Raw genomic sequence first — 24,816 nt, 5'->3', positions numbered from 1 at the left:
AATGATAGTTCTAGTGATAGTAGTAATAACAGGGTCAGTGGTTAAATCAGGCACTTGTCATGGCAATAGGCTATGGTTCATTGCCCACTTGGGTACAATGTGTGAAGCCCATTTTGAGTGTGCCATGCTGTAATATTGCAAGGTTATTGTTAAAAGGAGCTTAAAACCATCTTATTATAATAAGTGACATATGTATTGACCAAATGAGCCAACTGATGCTCATAAGACTGTGGTTATTTCATTCACAGCTCCCTGTTGAGTTTACAGGTTACACAAAACCAAATATTTTCCCATTAACTTCTGTGGTGGCATTGCAATTTTTACAAACTTAACTGAGCCACCAACAGTTATGACAAGCATAGGTGATCACAGTCTGGCCTTAAAGTAGCAATAGAAACAAATTATTTGGTGTAGTATGACTCACAACAAAAACTGCTTTATAAACTAGCAGCATAACATACCTCAGTGGACAGACAGTGTACACTGTGATATAGTATTATATACCCTCAGTGGTATGTTATTGAACTTATACACTGCTTATGTTCCAGGGAGAGTCTGGAACACCAGGAACTGATGGAGAGCCAGGACCACCTGGTGTCATGGTGAGATGCTGAGACTGTCCAAACATAGGTCTTACCCCATGCCACCAATGTAGTTCAGTTTCAAGTAGTGCATGTTATATGGGTGTGCCCAGTGGCTGAAACAATAGCTTGCCAAACAAGAGATCCTGGCAGTTCTGCACTTGGTTTCAGTGTCTTGATCCCATTCAGGGATTTTAAAGTTTGAAAGTGGTTCTGCCATATATTACTTATTGTAAAAGACAAAATAAAGGTAAAAAGTATTAAATGTTAACCCGTAGAGAAACTTCACTTAATGCATTGCATTCTTTAGATGAAATAATGTAATCAGTTTGGGACATAATGAACAACTGATGACGACATGTTGCAGTTTTCTCAACAGTGAAACACGGATCTTTTTGCCATTGTGGGTAATTTATGGATGTAATTTTGCTAATTGCTGATAGTACACGTTCTAACTTTGATCATGGCTGTGATGTCTGGATAACAGTTCAGCAAATAAGCTTTTTCTGTTAATGTGACCAAGGAAACAATTCCCATACTTTTTTTCCTATGTGTACATACATCATTGTGGCAAAAAGCACATTTTTTGTTGCAAGTCACACTTGTCTTTTGTTTATCAGACACATTTGGTTGTATTTGGCACAAAATTTAAGAGCCATTTCCTTCACATTATCCAAAGTATGTAATAATGGGAATAAATGTTTTTGGTATAGTTTCTTTTTGAGTTCAGATTATGTATCTGTTTCTCTTATTGATATTATTGTCATGAAACAACAGTATTATATATACCAGAATATGCTTGACTTATTCACCTGCCTTGCATAGGGACCACCTGGACCTCAAGGAGAACCTGGTCTGCCAGGACGATCTGGAAAACAGGTATGTCTTTGTGGAGTTATTATCACAGGGATATAGTTATGTTGTTATGGTTTCAGTTTCAAATATTTGTAGACTCATATCAGTGTTGCCAGGTTTGATAATTGAACTTGACCTTGTTGATAGTGTAAGCCGCAACAAATGCATTATTTAATAACAGGTGAACATTCTGTTTATCACTGTTATGATAATTAGCTTTGTTAGCGAGAAGGGTAGTGATGGAGTGAGATATAACTGTTATATAGCAGTGGTCAGCTGTGGTGTATTGTGCTGCAGGGTGAGATGGGTAGTGATGGAGTGAGATATAACTGTTATATAGCAGTGGTCAGCTGTGGTGTATTGTGCTGCAGGGTGAGATGGGTAGTGATGGAGCTGTGGTGTATTGTGCTGCAGGGTGAGAGATATAACTGTAACTGTTATATAGCAGTGGTGGTGTATTGTGCTGCAGGGGGTGAGATGGGTAGTGATGCTGAGAGTGAGATATAACTGTTATATAGCTGTGGTGTATTGTGCTGCAGGGTGAGATGGGGTGGAGATATAATTAGTGATGGATTGTGGGAGATATAGTGATGTTATATAGCTGTGGTCAGCTGTGGTGTATTGTGCTGATGGGGTGAGATGGGTATTCCTGGAGTGCAGGGCAGCTATGGCGGCCCTGGTGAGAAGGGAGATCGTGGTCTGAGAGGACCCCATGGACAGAGAGGAGCACCTGGACCACCTGTGAGTAACATGACAACCTCACAAAAATAATTATTTTTAAAAATAAAAAATAGTGAAATATAATTGATGGAAAAACCTAATGTATTGTATCCCAGCGACTTCCCAGCAGTAACATCTACTCAAACAAATATTTTCCTCACTTGTACAAACAAAACAACAATTATCCCAATTCAAACATGTTTTAACATTATTAACAGAATGAAGAAGATGATAGGCTAGTTCACCCTCCCTTAATTCATCAAGTTGAACAGTAAAATTAAAAATTTCCTTCAACTGACTTTATTAACAAATTCATATGAAGCAAAATTCACTCCCCAAGTAAATTTGTTATAATCAGTATTTGTCATATTTTCCCAAAGGGTCCCGCTGGAGCTAATGGACCTGTTGGACCCGTTGGACAACCTGGACCAGTGGTAAGTTGAATCATGTACCATGTCATGTACCATTGTGAAGTAATTCAGACTGCTTAGACAGAACAGCAGTGACTGCTATCCAAACATACAGGCTGACCCTTTGGATATGGCATTGCCCATTGCATCTCCCTCAGCAAAGTTGTGTACATTCACCTCTATCCCAGGATCCACACGTGTGTCATAATAATTGCATGTTACTTGTGTTCGATTTCATGAATTACCCTCACGCTTGCTTGGGATATACAATCATTATGACTCTCGTATCATACAATCTGTAGGACACGTATGATAATGTGGTAATCTCTACTTTCAGGGTGAACCTGGAGCATCCGGACCCCCCGGCATTCCTGGAGACCAGGGAGCTATCGTAAGTATATCCCAATACTGTGAGTCCCCATGGTCTCTAGTATGCTGATCTATCGTAAGTATATCCCAATACTGTGAGTCCCCATGGTCTCTAGTATGCTGATCTATCGTAAGTATATCCCAGTACTGTGAGTCCCCATGGTCTCTAGTATGCTGATCTATTGTAAGTATATCCCAGTACTGTGAGTCCCCATGGTCTCTAGTATGTGATCTATTGTAAGTATATCCCAGTACTGTGAGTCCCCATGGTCTCTAGTATGCTGATCTATCGTAAGTATATCCCAATACTGTGAGTCCCCATGGTCTCTAGTATGCTGATCTATTGTAAGTATATCCCAATACTGTGAGTCCCCATGGTCTCTAGTATGCTGATCTATCGTAAGTATATCCCAGTACTGTGAGTCCCCATGGTCTCAAGTATGCTGATCTATTGTAAGTATATCCCAGTACTGTGAGTCCCCATGGTCTCTAGTATGCTGATCTATTGTAAGTATATCCCAATACTGTGAGTCCCCATGGTCTCTAGTATGCTGATCTATCGTAAGTATATCCCAATACTGTGAGTCCCCATGGTCTCTAGTATGCTGATCTATCGTAAGTATATCCCAATACTGTGAGTCCCCATGGTCTCTAGTATGCTGATCTATCGTAAGTATATCCCAATACTGTGAGTCCCCATGGTATCTAGTATGCTGATCTATTGTAAGTATATCCCAATACTGTGAGTCCCCATGGTCTCTAGTATGCTGATCTATTGTAAGTATATCCCAATACTGTGAGTCCCCATTGTCTCTAGTATGCTGATCTATTGTAAGTATATCCCAGTACTGTGAGTCCCCATGGTCTCTAGTATGGTGATCTATTGTAAGTATATCCCAATACTGTGAGTCCCCATGGTCTCTAGTATGCTGATCTATTGTAAGTATATCCCAATACTGTGAGTCCCCATGGTCTCTAGTAGGGTGATCTATTGTAAGTATATCCCAGTACTGTGAGTCCCCATGGTCTCTAGTATGCTGATCTATTGTAAGTATATCCCAATACTGTGAGTCCCCATGGTCTCTAGTATGCTGATCTATTGTAAGTATATCCCAATACTGTGAGTCCCCATGGTCTCTAGTATGCTGATCTATTGTAAGTATATCCCAGTACTGTGAGTCCCCATGGTCTCTAGTATGCTGATCTATCGTAAGTATATCCCAGTACTGTGAGTCCCCATGGTCTCTAGTATGCTGATCTATTGTAAGTATATCCCAATACTGTGAGTCCCCATGGTCTCTAGTAGGGTGATCTATCTTCAGTTGTTAGCCATCTATAGCCCCATTTTAATATCAAGACTATTCAAGGGAAGGATAGGCCCCAGTATCCCATATCTGTGTTGCCAAGACTATTGAAGGGAAGTGAGAATGTAAGACTCCATGCTATGTTTTAGAATATTCCTAAACCAACTCAACTACAGTGTTAGACCTGGCTGATTGTGGCGTCTTCAACATTATGGATCGGATGTTACTGATCACTGGCTTGCCTGGACAGAAGCAAAGCAATAACTCACTTTCGTTTCAGTCTAAAGGGGAAATTACCATAGACAATAGAAGGAATGACAGATCTGATGACACTAACTATTTTGTTTTTATTTTCAGGGACCAATTGGACCTGCTGGCCCTAAAGGAAACAGAGGTGTAAAGGGAGTTAAGGTACTAAAACAGGGTCACCATGACCTCACATCTCAATGGGAATCTAGAGTTATGCATGTTAACTGGGTCACCATGACCTCACTTGTCAATGGGAATCTGGAATTGTGTATGTTAATTGGGTCATCATGACCTCACATGTCAATGGGAATCTAGAGTGGTGTGTGTTAACTGGGTCACCATGACCTCACATGTCAATGGGAATCTAGAGTTATGTGTGTTAACTGGGTCACCATGACCTCACATGTCAATGGGAATGTAGAGTGGTGTGTGTTAACTGGGTCACCATGACCTCACATGTCAATGGGAATGTAGAGTTATGTATGTTAACTGGGTCACCATGACCTCACATGTCAATGGGAATGTAGAGTGGTGTGTGTTAACTGGGTCACCATGACCTCACATGTCAATGGGAATCTAGAGTGATGTGTGTTAACTGGGTCACCATGACCTCACATGTCAATGGGAATGTAGAGTTATGTATGTTAACTGGGTCACCATGACCTCACATGTCAATGGGAATCTAGAGTGGTGTGTGTTAACTGGGTCACCATGACCTCATGTCAATGGGAATCTAGAGTTATGTATGTTAACTGGGTCACCATGACCTCATATGTCAATGGGAATCTAGAGTTGAGTGTGTTAACTGAATCACCATGACCTCACAAGTCTAGGGGAATTGAGAGTTCTGATAACTTATTGATGAAACTTGGTATATATATGTTGATTAGGTATGTGCTGAAAATGTTGAGATGATTTCAATTCTATTTAACAACTGTTTTTGTCAGATTCTACAATTCAATTTGTCTGGGTCACCATGACCAATGCGATGTGTTGTTGTGTATGCACAAGGTTCCTGGAGTACATGATTGCATATGTTAAAAGGGTCACCGTGGACCAATGGGACTGATGGGAATGGATGGCGAGCCTGGCCCCAAGGGAGAGCCTGGACCACGAGGTGTTGAGGGAACCAAGGGAGAGAAGGGAGACTTGGTAGGTTCTGCAGACCACAGATGGGTCATAGCTAAACATCTGCTGTTACTGATTAGAATATATTTCTTGAATCAGTATGATCATATTGTTGATGTGAATAACCAAACGTTTTTGAGATGCATGGGAATCTGAGTCTTGAGTTGGCTCCAGTTCTCATGCTGAAAAGGATCAGCCATTGTTGTCAGTGCTAATGTATTGGTGTATTGAATCAGTCCATTCAACCATTTGTACAAGAATGATGAGACCAGAAGAGATGCATTTTGTAGCATATATTGTGCATATTCAGCTCGAGAGGACTGTACCAAGTGTATGTTGTATCATTTCAGGGTCCTCTCGGATCAGCTGGACCTCAGGGTATCGACGGGACTCCCGGTATGCCTGTAAGTATATTAGGGCTGTATATGCCTTATGTCAGTACCTGTCTCTGTCTGTAAATAGGTTAGAGAGTAGGTAATAACAGGGCTGGAATAAACCCAGGAAAGGTTTAACTGATCCATACAGGATCTACCAAGTCAGATTGTGAGTCAACTGGTGAACTTTCCATGTAAACACAGTCACTCTCTGAGATTGCAGTTGTTGCTTGTCAACCCTCTCCAGAGGACACCTTTAACATGGTCCAACATCTGATTCATGTCTCCTTCTTTGATGGGCATTTTTAGAGATGAAGAATAATGATCATTTTATGGATATACAACTAAGAGAGCAGAGGAATGACAGAATAAAGAAGTTGTTTATCCATAAAATTTAGGGGTGAAACAATATGCTCTTACCACGGTATCGTACGTATTGCGGTACAAGCAAAGAAATGCATAGATTTTGACAAAATGATTCGATTTCTAGACATTTTAGAAAAGGTTTAGATAGATTAATAAAATGATGGAACAAAAACTGAAAATACCGAATTTTTGGATAGACGTTACAGTATACCGAACCGAAGGCAAAATACTGCAGTTCTACTAATACGATGGTATACTGTTTCACCCCTAATAAAATTATCATCATTTTTCATGTCTCCTGGGAGAGTCTGCCCTTTATGATATTGTAAGGATTTGTCAATACAAATGTTTCTCTAACAGGACAACTGATGTGTGTACTTAGTGATATATTTTCCTCCATTACAGGGTCCAACTGGGCCCCCTGGCCCTAAAGGAGAAGCTGTGAGTATTAACTGTTTATTAGCATCATTTTCTCATGATTCATTCAATACTAATCTGTTCTTAAGGCTTTTTCTAATCAGTTTGTTTATTGAAATTAGGCCTGACCAATTTTATATCTTGTTTTTATGGATTTTTGTCCTCAGACATTATAAAAGCAGGAGGGAAAAAAATGAATCACCAGTCAAAGAAATATTCTTTTTAAATACTAAACATATTTTACTTTTGGCAGTTTATGATGTGCATATGGGGCATCTAAAATTAATTTTCGTGTGAGTTTACATTTTTGGTCAATAAAAATATTAGATTTTTTTTTGAGTGGGGAAAATTAATAAAAAAAAATTCTTATTCTTGAAAAAATATGACTGGCGGATCAGTAAAACAAGAAATATAATTGGTCTGGCCTTAATTGTCCTGAATTTTAAGGATGGTGATGAATGAAATATTCTTAGTACTGCTATTAATGAATGAAAAACAAAGTTTAGGTCACACCATCATGGTGGAATGATCGCTACACAGTACCAAAAGATATATTGATTGTGTATTTTAGAATCAAGATGTTATGTATGTTGTTTACAATTGTTTATGACCAGTTGTAATGTATAATGTCTGTGTGTTCAGGGTATGACCGGACCGAAAGGAGATGTTGGAGGACTGGTGAGTAGTAATAATGCATTCTACAGGGATTAGTGGGACGCGAATTTCTGCGTAATGTAATGTAATGTAATGCTAATTTTTGCGCCTAGAATCCAACACGATGCTGCTCACTGGCGTTACATTATTACCCTGACGGAATTGTACTTTCAAAGCTGCTACTAAGCGCTAAGCGCGACTGTATAGGTCCGTACATCCGCTTCTCAGGTACCCATTTTGAACAGCTGGGTGGACTGAGTGCAATGTGGACGAAGTGCCTTGCCCAGGGACACAACACAGTATGAGACCCAGGTCACAAATTTTGGTGTCTCCACCGGGATTCGAACCCGGGCCTTTGGTGTGAGAGGCCAGCAAGCTAACCACTACACCACCGTGCTCCATGCGTCCTATACACATACAAATTGACAACAGATGCAACAAAATTTATAAGCCCTTCCAAAGGGACGCAGAAAAAGTCCCAATACGCTTTGTAAAAATTTTGGTCAAGTAACAATAAGTTATCACTGAGTCTGCTACTAGCCGGGTTATGGTATCATTTGCAATTTTATTACTGTAACAATGTGATGATCATGATACACAATACCGTTACAGTAACAGTAACTGAATGAAAACATGATTACAACACAGTATTAATGATGATATTTAAGTGTCTGGGACCCCCATTGTAATTTAGATCTTATATGTGCCTCTGAGTTTATTCACTAGTACCTCCCAGTGGATGAATACACCAATATCTGCCCATGAGGTAATACACAAGTATTTCCCCATGAAATACTCAAGAAAGTGCTTATAATGTAATACACAACAAAGTGCCCATGAGATAATAAACAAAAATCTGACTATCAACACAAACTTAATATCTATCTGTGACTGTGTTGCCCATATAGGTGCTAGATAGGGAAGTTGATCTGTATCATAAATTGTAACTTTGTAATGTGACTAACAAATTGACTGCCTTTAAATTTAGTGCTATGACAAATAAGCATGAGTCAGGATAAGTATAACAATATCAATTTTATTCAGAAAATTACATGTTTTTGAAATAAAACTCATTTTGACTCTATACTTACAATGTTTACTAATGCAGACTTGTTCTGGTCACTATATGGCCAGAATAATGCCGATGTGACGTAAAGCCCAACCCAACTCAACAACAGGAAAGGGCCTGAACCCTATTCACGCACTCACTCACTCACTCACTGTTGTAGGGACCCCCAGGACCCCCCGGTCCCCCTGGTGATGCTGGTTCCCTGCCCCTGGCGGACATGGTCCCCCCACAGCCTTCCAAACGCAGGAGGAGAAGGAGGAGGAGGAGGCGACGATCTGTGGATGACATGGACATCCAGAATGATGTGCAGGTTGGTACATGGACTTCCGTACAGTTGATGTCCATAGAGTTTATGACATGACCAGTGTTGATAATGACAACTGATGCCAAAGATGGTGATGCTGGCAGTAATAACTCATGAGAGTATATATTTTTGTCGATTGTTGAAAATGGAGAGATGTACAATTTCAATTTCAGGAACAAGAGGTTAGGAACATGTCTTGTTCGAAGTGTATACATAATGAATACATCTTGGGAATGGAAAAACTCAGTCACACAGATGGCTCAGTTGTGTAAATGTTTCAATTTGCTGTGCCTATAATTGTGTGTTCAAATCCCCTGAACATATTTCTAGTTCTGTCAGCTTTATACCCATGCTATTAGGTTTCATCAAGGTGGTATATGTTTATACCCTGTGCCTCTTCTAGTTTTCATCCCACATTAAGCTGAAAGGTTAGTAGATTACTAAAAGCACTGTTGAAAGCAGCACTGAAAGCAGCCACCTAACTCACTTGAACAAGTCAGCCATGAAAAAGTAACCTTGTCTATTCCAGTCAGCATTTAACCGTCTCCAGAAGAAGCATACGGACATCAAGGCACCAACTGACGAGATCAAGATGAAGCATGTGATGAAAGAGCTTGTGTCTATCGTCTTCAAGCACATCGATGGTCTTCAGGAGGAGGTACACAATATCAAGTACCCACGGGGAACACGCGAAAACCCAGCCACTTCCTGTAGGGAAATTATGCTTGGACATCCTAACTTCAAGAATGGTAGGCAACATTTACAACCAATTATCTCACTTAAGTTCTATCACCCATTATTTTGAGATATGTTGTCTAATGAGGATGTGCCATGATGTCTGATCAGATGAGTGAGTGAGCGAGTTTTGTTTTACGCTGCTTTTAGCAATATTCCAGCAATAACTACGAGGCTACCCCACCACTCCTCTGATCAGATGGGGGGATACAGGTACATGGTGTCTAGTCACACTGAAGGATATTGAACTCATGTGAGTCTCTATGTATATAGCCAGAGACAATTAGTTTCCACAGCCCTGGGCACTAATCAAAACTTCTAGTTAGGATTCATGGTGATCCATGTTGTTTTCCAGGTTGGTACTGGATTGATCCCAACCTGGGATCTGTAGATGACGCCCTTCAAGTGTGGTGCAACCTCACATCCAAAGGAGAAACCTGTATCTACCCAACATCTCGCACCAAGATGGTAAATACCCTTTTATTTCTCCAACATATGCTGTGTAACAAGAAAGGAATACTAATACTTAGTGTACCAACATTGGACTCTGGATCCTTTCTGTAATGATAGAGGACCTTTGATACTGTGTGTAATAACAGAGGACAACTGCTACCATGTGTAACAGAGGACTAGTGATACTTTGCTATATCGATTGTGTAATGATAGAGGAGTAGTGGTACTTTGTCCAATGTCAGAGGACTACTGTGTCGATACAGTGTATAACTGGGGCATTGTCATCTTGAAACCGATATGGTTTGTTGTTGAAGTGCCGAGCTATAACGGGCCAGAGGTTGTCTTCAAGTATTTCACGATACTTGACAGCATTAATATTACCATCAACACGACACAAGGTGCCAACACCATACCAAGTTAAGGAACCCTAGATCATAACTGATAACCTGGCCTGTTTCGAGTGAATCATGCATTCGGGACGATAGGCTTCATGCACACTTCTCCAAATGAAAACTCTTCCATTCTGACCAATAACTACCTGCGATTCATCACTGAATATCACCTGTTTCCACTGATTTTGTACTGTCCAAATTCTCCTTTCCAAACACCAGTGAAGTCGTTTCCTTCTGTTCACTTCCTTCACAACAAGGAGCTTTCTAATAACCTGACGAAAAACACCATTCCGATGCAAAACTCTTTGAATTGTTCTACTTATTACTTGTTGATTTTGACCAACATTATAATCATGGGTAATTTATCTTAGAATGTTATATCTCTTCTTGCGGACACTCCTCAACAAAACATGTTCACTACGAATACTCACTTTTCTCGGGCTACCACTTTGTCGGCCGTTTTCAACATTACCACGATTCAAATATTTTTGCCAAACATACCAAATTGTTGATTCAGGTACACCTAATAATTTCACAATGTCAGAAGTTTTCTTTCCATTCCGTTTCAAACGATTTCTGCATTCCAAGCAGACGACATATGACGTCATTGCACATGCGCACTAATCGAATATCAAGCTCACAAGCGACGTATCAAACATGAAAATCTGTTCAGTATTTGCGAAGCAAGAGACAAAATATGAGACGTTTCAATCAAAGCTGAATGGCCATATTTGCCTAATCGCGAATACTTTTGTCACGACGCGGTACCTTGTGTAACCAACTTATCTAACATGTGATGTCAGAACATTGAGATGACACCTCTTTCACAGCATCAGATGAAGGAGGCAAGAATTAGCTCTGAAATGTCGTGTAAAGAATAAAAAAAAAGTTATTACCCATAAAACGTGTCATGTATTTATGTTCATCCAACTCTAAATGGCTTTCAAGAACTTCAACTATTATATGTTTTGTGATAATGTTTCTGCTTTTCTGATGCCGCCATGTTTTTGTCCTACAGAGTTCTGAGCAGTACTGGGAGAGAGACCCAGCCAGTCCCCACAAATGGTACCATGAGATGGATGGGGCACACAAGGTAAAACCTGTAGTACAGTGAAGGACAAGATAGTTTCAGTCTATACTAACACTGAGAACCATTAGGAGCTCCAGCCTCCTCTATGGTGTAGAACATTGAATGTTTGTCTAGATAGTGGTGAGTGTTATAGGAAAGGACACAGTATTGGCAGTCACCTACACACATTTACATCACTGTTTAACTATAATGATCTGGATCAAAATCTGGATATCGAATTACAATACACCATGATCCATACAAATGTAGGCTACAAGATGTCAGAACTTTAAATAAAATTTAAATCATCAGATCTTATAGTTTTCTTGTATGCTGATAGTAAGAAAATAAGTAAAGCAAGAAATGAAATTTGTTTTGTATTAACCTCCTGCATGGCATGTTTCAGATCCGCTATGGCACCCCTGGCTCCCGCATACAGATGTCTCTGTTGAGACTACTGAGTGAGGAGGCCATCCAACAGTTCACCTTCTTCTGCTCTGGCTCTGTCGCCTGGTACGATCAGGCCAACCAAGGCTTCGAGAACGCCCTCACGCTACTTGGGGAGAACGACTATGAATTTGATTATCAACAGAAGAAGTGGATAGAAGTTCTACATGATGGTTGCAGTGTAAGTATGCCTTGTTGGTTTAACCTACCTTTAACTTTTTAATGCAAGACTCTTTTCATGTAGGTCCCTGCAACTGAGTGGATGCTGTGCAGTGTGATCATTTTGGGTTTAGCCATCCATTGTTTAAGTTAAATAAATAAATAATTTCTTCTGGCCATGGATTAATTTTTATTGTTATCTTTAAATGAAGAAATTCAAGAAATGTCATGTACACTGCATCAGCACTTCTACATATATTTCTGTCCCACAATGAGATAAACAGCTTGTTGTTATCCAAATGCACCTAAACCATGGCCCTGGTCTGTCTTGATAATGCATTATACCAACAACTGTTTTTCCCAAGTAATTGACAGACCTACCTGTCATACTATGATAACAAGTTACTAGCTATAGTCACACTGTGAAAGTACTCAACAGTAACAGAAACTCTGACCCCAGTGCATAGCCTTAGAATATAAATGCAAGCATTCCTAAACTGAAATGCACGCATTCCTGCTTGTTTAGACAGTTTTCTGAAGCAGTATATTGTATGAAAATTTAATTACAAAATAGACTGGCTTAATTTTAGGGATGATATTAACAGTGCAGGACACTGTGGTAAAACTTTTTACTTGCAAGAAGAAGTAGCCTAGTGGTTAAAGCGTTCACCTGTTGCACTGAAGGCCAAGGTTTAATTCCCTTATGGGTAACAGTGTCTGAGGTTTTATTCTGATGCTCCCTAGCTGTTATAGGTTTTTGATATTCACAAAAGGTGAATCACTCAGTGTACTAAACTATGACTTTGTATTGCAGGACCGAAGACAGAATGGCTTCACAGTAATCTCTATCCGTACACGCAAGGTGAACCGCCTGCCGATAGTGAGTTTCATGCCGATGGACTATGGAAACCCATGGCAAAAGTTCGGCTTTGAGGCAGGGCCAGTCTGCTTTCATTGACACAAATGCACAAGGCTATGCACAGTGCTAAAAGCAATTTCTTGCCAAGAGAAATTTGTGATAAATATTTTGTCAATCATTTTCTACTCCGTCCAAATAATAGGGCTTTCTGCAAGTACAAAACATTGATTTCGTTACACATATTGTAGTATTATCATTGAAATATAGTGCTTTAAGAATCTGGGAGTAACTTCACATATCACATTACAACGTACCAAGCATGCTGTCAGCTTCATTCTTATCATTTGGAATAAAATCATCTCAGATACCAAAGAATATCCCTTGAACAACCCAAGGTAGTCAAATTCTTCATTGTAGTTAGAAAGTTCTGTCCATAATTCAAAACAGGATCCTTTAAGCCTTTCAACAACTTTTCACAACACGGGACCATATCAGATCAGTTGATATTGTATACAGAAAATGTTATAAAAAACCCTGACTTTCGAAATTTTCAAAATCAAGGGGAAAATACTTGAAATGAAACTGGTTGTTCTAATTTTAGAACATTGTTGACAAATTGCAGCCCAACTGGCAATCCCCAAGTTGTTTGAAGCCTAGGACAGTGTGATCTACAGTGTCGAGAATGTTGCTAGTTTGTCAGGAGATACAGTGTCGAGAATGTTGCTAGTTTGTCAGGAGATACAGTGTCAACACTGTCATTCTCATGGAATCAGCATATCACTGCCAAAAATGTAGAATTATTTCTTGAAATAAACATAATTTTGGGACATTGTTTTTTTTGGTTAATATTTCTAGCTTATATCAGTGAAAGAGCTTCAGGCAACCATCTGTTTATTCTTGATAAGCAAACTGAGTCCTCAGGGTGGAAATTTACCGGTACATGAGATTCTGACATTGTGTGACTCCATGGTGTGAGTTGGGTATGCAGGTACATAGTAGTACATAAACCTAGATCAGTTATAGATACATGTATCTGTAGCTCCTTGGTGACACCAACAGGCATGGCATGGTACAAACAAACCAAGGATCATAATCAGGGAAAATCTTGGATCTAAACCCAAGATAATCTGATTGTTGTATAAGTAAGGGGTGCATCTCTTCACAGCAAATTGCACGAGAAAACAATTGCCACCCCTACCAACATGCATCTCAAACTTGAGCTTGTTCTTTAACACAACATTCAGCAAGTTTAGTATGAACAGCATAGTGTGACCATCTCGGAAACCCTACTGGTCAGGTGGTACAGAGGTAAAGCCAGTCAGTGGTATCTGAATGTTCAGAGTGAGTGAGTGAGTTTAGTTTTACGCGACACTCAGCAATATTCCAGCTATATGGCGGCGGTCTGTAAATAATCGAGTCTGGACCAGACAATCCAGTGAATAACAGCATGAGCATCGATCTGCGCAATTGGGAACAGATGACATGTGTCAACCAAGCCAGCGAGCCTGACCTCCCGATCACGTTAGTCGCCTCTTACGACAAGCATGGGTTACTGAAGGTTCATTCTAACCTAGACCTTCACGGGTGAATGTTCAGAAGTATCAGGTGACAATTCTATGGTAGAGCTTGCACTGGAGCGACTGATTGAAACATAATACAATATGGACATGATTATATCTTGTTTAATTAATGTAATACTAAATAGTAAGGAAATTGAAATTAAACTTTAAATTCTTATTAAATATGATTAAATGTGTTTTTATCATATATTCTTCGGTAAACTTATTTCATAAAAAGATGAAAGAAGGATACAAAAACACAAGTGCCAACCTTAATGAGTTGTAACACTAACACATGGGAATTGCTCAACAAAGCACATGTGACGTGGTCTCACCTTAGGAAAGTACCGGGGTAAGTTCGTTAATGAATTGCCCTTATACACCCAGCAATGGGTACCAAGTGGGATAAGTCATATGATATGACTGTTAACAATCTAGTGCCTCACAGGCAGCTTGGGTTATCCGGGGCGATAATGTGTTAGCACCTTGAGCATACACAAGTGCATGGAGACAGGCGCTTTATAAATAGCCATTACTATTAGTCTTAAATAAGAAGAGTACAGTGCAAAAAGGAAACAGATATGATCTGTGGTCAGGATTGCTGACTTGTTGATGCATTCCGTCAAATTATGCAGATCAGTGCTCATGATGTCAACCTGCGAATCCGCTGATGTTTACTGACATCACACCGTCAGAATTTTGTTTGAAGTGTGGGGTAAGCCAACAAATGCATAAGCTATAAACAAATGATGACACACTTGGCATAAACCAAATGCGAGTGAGTGAGTGAGAGTGATTGTGGTGTAACAGTTTTGAACTGTATTTCAGTTAAGTCACCAAGTTTTGAGAAAAAGAAAGCTTGGAGTGATGTAGATCTCAGACTTTGAGGAAATACATGGTGTTGATAAACCTAGTAATACCATCAGTGTGAATCTGGGATATAAACTCGGTTTTTATTGTTGCACACCTAAGGGACACAACTCTACACAACCAATTGCAGCAGGAAGACCTAGAAAAACTTTATTAGTCTCTGATAAGCTGAATGAACAAGTGGTGTTGACAGATTCTAAGGACCTGATATATAATAACAGACACAGAGTTATGAAATATATAAACATGTTTAATTGCATAACAGTTGAGGGTGTTTGACAAAAACAGCACGTGGAGGACTACAGTGCTTGATCATATCTTTGCATTCTTTATTGCATCTTGTATCACTAATAGGAACTCCTGAAAACTGCTGACATCACCTAAAAATCAGTCAATGACTGCATGTTCAGTCAAGGCATTGAGACCAACAGCAGGTATAATGTTTACCATATCTTAAACTCCTCTACTTCTTAGTTATTCCAGTGGGTTATAACATGACACAGGGAAAATATGTTTTACATGTTAGCTGTATACCCCACATATACAACGTCTAGCTACACATTATACCTAAACAATATTGTCAGCTGGACAATCATAATTTGGGGATTAAACAAGTAACACTTCTTTGATTAAACTTGTTTGATTTCAGCTTATTCAACAACTGGACTATACTTAAATTTCTCTCACAGTGAGACATACTGTCAACACTGCTTAAAAAACAACACAATCTGCCATCATGTGTGATGGATATCACGAAGGGAAGTCCCATCATTGGTTATCTGGGTTTGTCCTTCTGCCTTACATGTTCGAGTCCTTCAACAATGGGGAATAATTCTGCTTGACTGTCAAGAAATTTCTGTATCATAAGAAACGAGTAACCTTCAGTGATATGCAAGCCAAGGACTGTGGATGATAGTTCAACAGTATTCCACTCGGCATTTTCCAATGCACATGATACTTATTTACATGAAAGACAATCTCTCCACAGATCTTGAATGTCAAGGACACAAATTCCCATAATGCAACTTGGAGCATGCTCAGACTTCATATTCACAGAGGAAGTTGTCTTCTAGAGATGGCAGCACTGTTAAGTGCACAGACACCCTGAAAATATACAACATACACAAGGTACTGTTAAAGTCATAGTGAATATTTTAACTGTCGTGATATTTTCATGCTACTCGACAACAATACATTCTATCTCACGAGACACTCTCATGATACTGAAACAAATTAATCCATGAATGCTTGACAACTGAAATCCACATTCTCCAAACTGTAAACTAAAGATTGTATAACATCTTTGTTCAGCCACACAGACAACACACTTGTTTGCCCATGCCTGCTGAACAAATTCAAGTGGTGAAAAGCATATGTTTACATTGCCATTTATCGTGTGTGACAACATACTGGACAGACAATTTTAATGAAGTAGTTCCAGCAATGTAATAATTTCACTGCAGTGAAAATATCACTTTTCTCAAACTCAGAAATCTCAAATATCCACCTTCTCTGGTTAAGGCTACAAAAAATGTAACAAGTGATTATCACAGACCCCAAGTGAGTTTAGTTTTACACAGCTTTTAGCAATATTCCTGCAATTTCAGGGCGTGGGACACCAGAAATGGGCTTCACACATTGTACCCATGTGGGGAATCGAACCTGGGCCTTAGGCGTGACGAGCAAATGCTTTAACCACTAGGCTACCCCACTGCCCCCCAAAATGGCTCAGTCCCCAACATGTAATTTAAATGGTTAATAATGGAGATTTATTACACTATAAAGGAAGTCAGGAGTATTTACACATATCACATTGGTTGTCTTACTATATGATGCTTAGCAGTTAACATTTTGGCCAAGGGCTACATATATTAAATAAACTTGTGCCTTTTCCTTGTGACAAAAAGCAGTTTAAATAAAGTAGTAAACATTAAATTCTGCAGTATATATATTTTTTGGTTCTCACACTCTCAACTCCTTGATCATTCAGAGATGAAGATATCAGTCCAACCATTCTCTTATTAAACAAGAAAGCAATGATCTTGTAAACTCACTCTTTAAATTCTTTGACAACCTCATCCACCTTTGAAGGGTTGACGCAGACTGCACAGCGGAACTTCTTCGGGTCAAACAGACTGGCGATGTACTGTGACCCCACTCGCTTGAGGTCAGCAATGGTTACCTTGGAAACCTTCTCCAACATAGATCTGAAGAATGTCAGTTGAACACTTTTAAGACTCTTGCAAAAGCAGAATGTTGGATTTACAATTGACAGTTCAATCTCCATCTGAGCCAGGCTAGGATACTGCTTAATCAGTAAATATGAAAATGTTTGTATCTATATTCTCATTTTGCGTACTCAAGCTCACAGACCAGACAAACCTGTGACTGGAGACATAAGCATTGAACAGTATCATCAGTGCGCGACGGCAAGTGGAATCACATAGCCTTACCACTGAATTCTCATCTCAACCAGAGCTTACAACAGGCCCCTTAGTGTACACAAATACATACTGTACTAAGTCTGATGTCGACTCACTTGTTGTACTCATGGTCAACCTGTCTGAAGTAGGACAGCATGGACTCCATACACACGTCCGACACTGTCTTCTCCTGCTCGATGATCTCGAAGATGAGGCTGCTCCGAGCTGACTCAAGGTCCACCTCTGACAGCTCATTGCTGCCATTGATGTAGCCCATCTGCAGAAGCATGGAGGGAAGTCATGTGTGAACCAACTCTCAAGTCAGACCGCCACTGGTCACTAGCATGAGCCATGCCATCGGTGTGCTGACACCCTTTAGCATGACATGATCATATTCCAGGAACATTTGTTTGAAGTGTGCAAAAACCTTTTGTTATTGTGGCTAGCAAATTTGGAAAAAGCATACTGTTGTCCAAGAGTGAGTAGCTTTTTTAAATGGCATTTAGAAGTTGCTATAAGAATGCTTTTGTTAAAAATGTTGGTAGTTTGAAACATTTCCATCCATCATTTTCAGTCCTAAGTAAATGTCAACTTTGCATAACGTAAGCATTAGAAAAACTTTAAATTGAGAACTTTAGAATTCTTCCGGGGGAATTTATTGTATGTATCAGGTATGCTGGTTAGCCTCATTTTAAGCCCACTCCAGATATACTGACCACAATGTCCCGACCCTCCTTGTAGGCGTTGACGACGTGCGTGGACTTGGACAACACAAAGTACAGCAGCCCTGTTTCCGGCTTGATGTACATGCTGCAGTGTAATAGAAACACAGGAGCTGTTAGTTCTGTGAGGAGTGTCCAATCTCTGGCAGATTGTCTCCCTTGTGACACACGTAGAATTCAGTCACCACGTTTCAAAGCGTAATGTTATTCCCTCTATGATGGGATATCATCAAGAAGCCATACCAGCTATTTTGGTCCTGTTTTTACCTAAGCATGCTTAACTTTCCTCACGCTTGGTGAGTGGGTGAGTGGGTGAGTGGGTGAGTGAGTGAGTGAGTTGGGTTTTACGCCGCTTTTAGCAATATTCCAGCAATATCACGGCAGGGGACACCAGAAATGGGCTTCACACATTGTACCCATGTGGGGAATCGAACCCAGGCCTTTTTGCATGACGAACGAATGCTTTAACCACTAGGCTACCCCACCGCTCCTAGCCACAGAATGTTTTCACTTTGTTGAATCTTATCTAGAAGTTAAAAATATGACCTGAGATTTACCATAAATCCTACAAGGAATTTTAGAGCATAAACATCTTGAATTGTTCATTTCTACCTACATGTTAGTGAGATGCATATTTAACGTAATTTTACCCAAATTTATAATATAAAAGCAAACAATATTCACATTATGATTCTTAAACCCTCAGAAATGAGGTGATAGTAAAGTCTAAGATGACTGACCTGTAGGAGTAGGCGAGTCCAAGGCCCCGGATCTGCCTCCACATGGGTCCCTCCAGCTGCGTCATGTACTGTATAAACACCATGATGGCTGGCAGGTCGGCATGGTGGAAGTCTGATACACACGGCACCACCTGGATGAAGAACGCTGACTCGACAGATCCAACCCCAACCAGCAGACACTTCTTGTGACTCTCCTCAAAAGTCTGGATGTAGGTACTTGTCCTCTCCACACAGCTACAACAGGTCAACATCTGCTGAAAATCTCAGTCACTAGGAAGTGGTGTGTGTGTGTGTGTGTGTGTGTGTGTGTGAGAGAGAGAGAGAGAGAGAGAGAGAGAGAGAGAGAGAGTGTGTGTGTGTGCATGTGTGTGTCACACTCAGCAATATTCCAGTTAAATACAGAAGTCTGGATGCCCAAATCAAGTGACTGATATAATGAACACCAACTCACACCAACAATCAAGTGATTGATATTACAGGTAATGGTCCATGCTAACAATCTACTGTCTGATATTACAGGTAATCAACCAATCACTGAGCCTGATCCATGGAAACATCTCATACAAAGACGTGTGAGAGAGTGTGAGAGAAAGAGTGAGTGAGTGAGTTTAGTTTTACGCCGCACTCAGCAATATTCCAGCCATACGGCGGCGGTCTGTAAATAATAGAGTCTGGACCAGACAATCCAATGATAAACAGCATGAGCATCGATCTGCACAATTAGGAACTGATGACATGTGTCAACCAAGTCAGCGAGCCTGACCATCCAATCCCGTTAGTCGCCTCTTATGACAAGCATGGGTTACTGAAGATCAATTCTAACCCGGATCTTCACGGGTAGTGAGAGAAAGACTGTGTGATTATGTGAGACCATTTATGTGTGAGTGTTTGATAGAGAGCATGATTGTGTGTGTGAGTATATGTGAGGGAAGTGTGATTGTGTGTGAGCTTGCATGCATGTTGTGTGAATGTTTGTGTACATGTTGTGTGAGTGTAGGTGCTGGGGTGTGAGCGGGAGTGAGTGTTTAAAGCTACCTTGAACAGTATTCAGTTATATCCAATTATGTCCATTGATGTGAAAGGAGAGCCCAATCTGATGCAGATCTTTAGACAAACCTAGAAACGTAACCATGGAGACTTTATCACCAGCTCACAGCCACATAACCTGGACAGGACATTACCTGTTGCTATCTCCACAATCCTTGCTGTCAAGAAACTGTTTCCATGGCAACAGCGGTTCCTGTTTGGCCAACTTCTTGACATCAGCTGACATGTGGATACGGATGTTGCTGGGCATAGTGAGGAGTTTACGTAGACTCTCGATGTCCTCGAGAACCTGCACAACATCAGTATTGTAGCTTTACAGTTTTACAGACAAATCGTGTCAGGACATAGAAACTAGTGGTGAAGAGAGTCTGCACATTTACATAAAATGACATCCAGCTGATCCGAGTTTGTAAGCTTTCACTTAACAGGTTTACAGGTTTAAGCCAATCTTAAATAGAAGAAGTAAAACATAATAATTAAGTCAGTCTTACCCCTCCCTCAACATAATGTACATCAACCTCGTCAACTGTATAAATCCAAATATCCTTCGTGTATATGTTCTCCTTGTGCAGTATGTTGTGTATCATTGGCTTGATAACCATGTCGGGATCTACACCGAAACATCACATCTATTGAAATAAAGAAGTTGCTATAAAAAGTGTTCCCCCTCCCTACCTTGTTGGGTCTGTCTCACCCATCCCTACCATGTTGGGACAGTGTCATCCCTCCCTACCTTGTTGGGTCCGTCTCACCTCTCCCTACCTTGTTGGGGTCCGTCTCACCCCCTTCCTGCCTTGTTGTGGTCAGTCTCACCCCCTCCCTACCTTGTTGGGCCAGTCTCACTACCTTGCTGGGTCAGTCTCACCCCTCCCTACCTTGTTGGGGTCCGTCTCACCCCTCCCTACATTGTTGGGTCAGTCTCACCCCTCCCTACCTTGTTGGGTCTGTCTCACCCCTTCCTACCTTGTTGGGGTCCGTCTCACCCCTCCCTACCTTGTTGGGGTCCGTCTCACCCCTCCCTACCTTGTTGGGGTCCGTCTCACCCCTCCCTACCTTGTTGGGGTCCGTCTCACCCCTCCCTACCTTGTTGGGGTCCGTCTCACCCCTCCCTACCTTGTTGGGGTCCGTCTCACCCCTCCCTACCTTGTTGGGGTCCGTCTCACCCCTCCCTACCTTGTTGGGGTCCGTCTCACCCCTCCCTACCTTGTTGGGGTCTGTCTCCAGGGTCTTGGAGAGCTGTGTGAGGAAGTTCTGCTGGCGGATGATGCTGGCCACCACACTGTTGCAATCTGCACACACAAACAGACGCTCCAGCTCAACAACAAAGTAAATATCACCCAGTCCACAAATATTTGCTCTACCTCGTTGATGACGAAGAGTGATTTTAGCTCTCTACAAAATGGACATAGCCTTGTGTTTACTCTCCACATAATCAGACTGTGGGGTCAGCAGGGAATTTAAACCCACCTCTGAGCCCCTGCTGAAGAAGAATTCTAACTCGGACCTTTACGCGTAAGAACTTCAGTGTAGGTTATGTTAATTGTTAAAAGAACTTATATTTCATTATGACTCACTCTTCTTGTAGAGAACTTCGTTGATGACAGTTCGTACTACTCGGAAGCCACTGCGCTTGTAAGCTGCTATATCATTGGTCATCCTGTTTACGATGATCTTCAGTCTGTCAGCTGTAAACTGAGTCTGGTAGAGCAGCTCCTTCAGCCATGTAACTCCCTGGGTGTACTTGTCTTCCTCCACCTGACACAGACAATGTACACCATACAACTTGTCTTCCTCTACCTGACACAGACAATGTACACCATACAACTTGTCTTCCTCCACCTGACACAGACAATGTACACCATACAACTTGTCTTCCTCCACCTGACACAGACAATGTACACCATACAACTTGTCTTCCTCCACCTGACACAGACAATGTACACCATACAACCTGTCTTTCTCCACCTGACACAGACAATGTACACCATACAACTTGTCTTCCTCTACCTGACACAGACAATGTACACCATACAACTTGTCTTCCTCTACCTGACACAGACAATGTACACCATACAACTTGTCTTCCTCCACCTGACACAGACAATGTACACCATACAACTTCTTCAGCTATGGAGTACCAGTGTACTTGTCTTCCTCCACCTGACACAGACAATGTACACCATACAACTTGTCTTCCTCCACCTGACACAGACAATGTACACCATACAACTTGTCTTCCTCCACCTGACACAGACAATGTACACCATACAACTTGTCTTCCTCCACCTGACACAGACAATGTACACCATACAACTTGTCTTCCTCCACCTGACACAGACAATGTACACCATACAACTTGTCTTCCTCTACCTGACACAGACAATGTACACCATACAACTTGTCTTCCTCCACCTGACACAGACAATGTACACCATACAACTTGTCTTCCTCCACCTGACACAGACAATGTACACCATACAACTTGTCTTCCTCCACCTGACACAGACAATGTACACCATACAACCTGTCTTTCTCCACCTGACACAGACAATGTACACCATACAACTTGTCTTCCTCTACCTGACACAGACAATGTACACCATACAACTTGTCTTCCTCTACCTGACACAGACAATGTACACCATACAACTTGTCTTCCTCCACCTGACACAGACAATGTACACCATACAACTTCTTCAGCTATGGAGTGACCAGACAATGTACTTGTCTTCCTCCACCTGACACAGACAATGTACACCATACAACTTGTCTTCCTCCACCTGACACAGACAATGTACACCATACAACTTGTCTTCCTCCACCTGACACAGACAATGTACACCATACAACTTGTCTTCCTCCACCTGACACAGACAATGTACACCATACAACTTGTCTTCCTCTACCTGACACAGACAATGTACACCATACAACTTGTCTTCCTCCACCTGACACAGACAATGTACACCATACAACTTGTCTTCCTCCACCTGACACAGACAATGTACACCATACAACTTGTCTTCCTCCACCTGACACAGACAATGTACACCATACAACTTCTTCAGCTATGGAGTACCAGTGTACTTGTCTTCCTCCACCTGACACAGACAATGTACACCATACAACTTGTCTTCCTCTACCTGACACAGACAATGTACACCATACAACTTGTCTTCCTCCACCTGACACAGACAATGTACACCATACAACTTGTCTTCCTCCACCTGACACAGACAATGTACACCATACAACTTGTCTTCCTCCACCTGACACAGACAATGTACACCATACAACCTGTCTTCCTCTACCTGACACAGACAATGTACACCATACAACTTGTCTTCCTCCACCTGACACAGACAATGTACACCATACAACTTGTCTTTCTCCACCTGACACAGACAATGTACACCATACAACTTGTCTTCCTCCACCTGACACAGACAATGTACACCATACAACTTGTCTTCCTCCACCTGACACAGACAATGTACACCATACAACTTGTCTTCCTCTACCTGACACAGACAATGTACACCATACAACTTGTCTTCCTCTACCTGACACAGACAATGTACACCATACAACTTGTCTTCCTCCACCTGACACAGACAATGTACACCATACAACTTGTCTTCCTCTACCTGACACAGACAATGTACACCATACAACTTGTCTTCCTCCACCTGACACAGACAATGTACACCATACAACTTGTCTTCCTCCACCTGACACAGACAATGTACAACCATACACCTGACACAGACAATGTACACCATACAACTGTCTTCTCCACCTGACACAGACAATGTACACCATACAACCTGTCTTCCTCTACCTGACACAGACAATGTACACCATACAACTTGTCTTCCTCCACCTGACACAGACAATGTACACCATACAACTTGTCTTCCTCTACCTGACACAGACAATGTACACCATACAACTTGTCTTCCTCCACCTGACACAGACAATGTACACCATACAACTTGTCTTCCTCTACCTGACACAGACAATGTACACCATACAACTTGTCTTCCTCCACCTGACACAGACAATGTACACCATACAACTTGTCTTCCTCCACCTGACACAGACAATGTACACCATACAACTTGTCTTTCCTCTCACCTGACACAGACAATGTACACCATACAACTTGTCTTTCTCCACCTGACACAGACAATGTACACCATACAACTTGTCTTCCTCCACCTGACACAGACAATGTACACCATACAACTTGTCTTTCTCTCTACCTGACACAGACAATGTACACCATACAACTTGTCTTCCTCCACCTGACACAGACAATGTACACCATACAACTTCTTCAGCTGACACAGGAATGTACCAGTGTACTTGTCTTCCTCCACCTGACACAGACAATGTACACCATACAACTTCTTTCAGCTATGGAGTACCAGTGTACTTGTCTTCCTCCTCCACCTGACACAGACAATGTACACCATACAACTTGTCTTCCTCTACCTGACACAGACAATGTACACCATACAACTTGTCTTCTCTCTACC

At 41.1% G+C, this 24,816-nt stretch overlaps 2 protein-coding genes across 2 annotated transcripts in view; one reads left to right on the top strand and one right to left on the bottom strand.

Annotated features, from left to right (window-relative positions):
• The window catches only part of LOC124257652 (collagen alpha-1(I) chain-like), an 87,748-nt gene extending 74,007 nt beyond the window's left edge, over positions 1–13,741 (top strand). The window contains exons 47-62 of the mRNA XM_046691762.1: positions 549–602; positions 1,407–1,460; positions 2,070–2,177; positions 2,537–2,590; positions 2,904–2,957; positions 4,597–4,650; positions 5,533–5,640; positions 5,967–6,020; positions 6,762–6,797; positions 7,416–7,451; positions 8,657–8,806; positions 9,330–9,549; positions 9,891–10,003; positions 11,399–11,473; positions 11,856–12,077; positions 12,870–13,741. Of these exons, the coding sequence (XP_046547718.1) occupies positions 549–602; positions 1,407–1,460; positions 2,070–2,177; positions 2,537–2,590; positions 2,904–2,957; positions 4,597–4,650; positions 5,533–5,640; positions 5,967–6,020; positions 6,762–6,797; positions 7,416–7,451; positions 8,657–8,806; positions 9,330–9,549; positions 9,891–10,003; positions 11,399–11,473; positions 11,856–12,077; positions 12,870–13,013 (1,536 nt within the window). The 3' untranslated portion in view covers positions 13,014–13,741. The remainder of the gene's footprint in view (positions 1–548; positions 603–1,406; positions 1,461–2,069; positions 2,178–2,536; positions 2,591–2,903; positions 2,958–4,596; positions 4,651–5,532; positions 5,641–5,966; positions 6,021–6,761; positions 6,798–7,415; positions 7,452–8,656; positions 8,807–9,329; positions 9,550–9,890; positions 10,004–11,398; positions 11,474–11,855; positions 12,078–12,869) is intronic.
• Positions 13,742–15,575: 1,834 nt separating this feature from the next.
• The window catches only part of LOC124257664 (uncharacterized protein C05D11.1-like), a 55,528-nt gene continuing 46,287 nt past the window's right edge, over positions 15,576–24,816 (bottom strand). Inside the window, exons 17-24 of the mRNA XM_046691778.1 lie at positions 21,850–22,030; positions 21,479–21,564; positions 20,410–20,564; positions 19,229–19,462; positions 18,483–18,576; positions 17,883–18,043; positions 17,398–17,550; positions 15,576–16,447 (exon numbers count right to left, since the gene is read on the bottom strand). Coding sequence (XP_046547734.1) covers positions 16,381–16,447; positions 17,398–17,550; positions 17,883–18,043; positions 18,483–18,576; positions 19,229–19,462; positions 20,410–20,564; positions 21,479–21,564; positions 21,850–22,030 — 1,131 coding nt within the window. The 3' untranslated portion in view covers positions 15,576–16,380. The remainder of the gene's footprint in view (positions 16,448–17,397; positions 17,551–17,882; positions 18,044–18,482; positions 18,577–19,228; positions 19,463–20,409; positions 20,565–21,478; positions 21,565–21,849; positions 22,031–24,816) is intronic.

Source organism: Haliotis rubra, unplaced genomic scaffold (assembly GCF_003918875.1).
Source record: "Haliotis rubra isolate DU_JTF1 unplaced genomic scaffold, ASM391887v1 Scf67, whole genome shotgun sequence".
NCBI lineage: Eukaryota > Metazoa > Mollusca > Gastropoda > Lepetellida > Haliotidae > Haliotis > Haliotis rubra.
The sequence above is the reverse complement of the archived record's forward strand: the minus strand, read 5'-3'. Positions and strand labels throughout refer to the sequence as shown.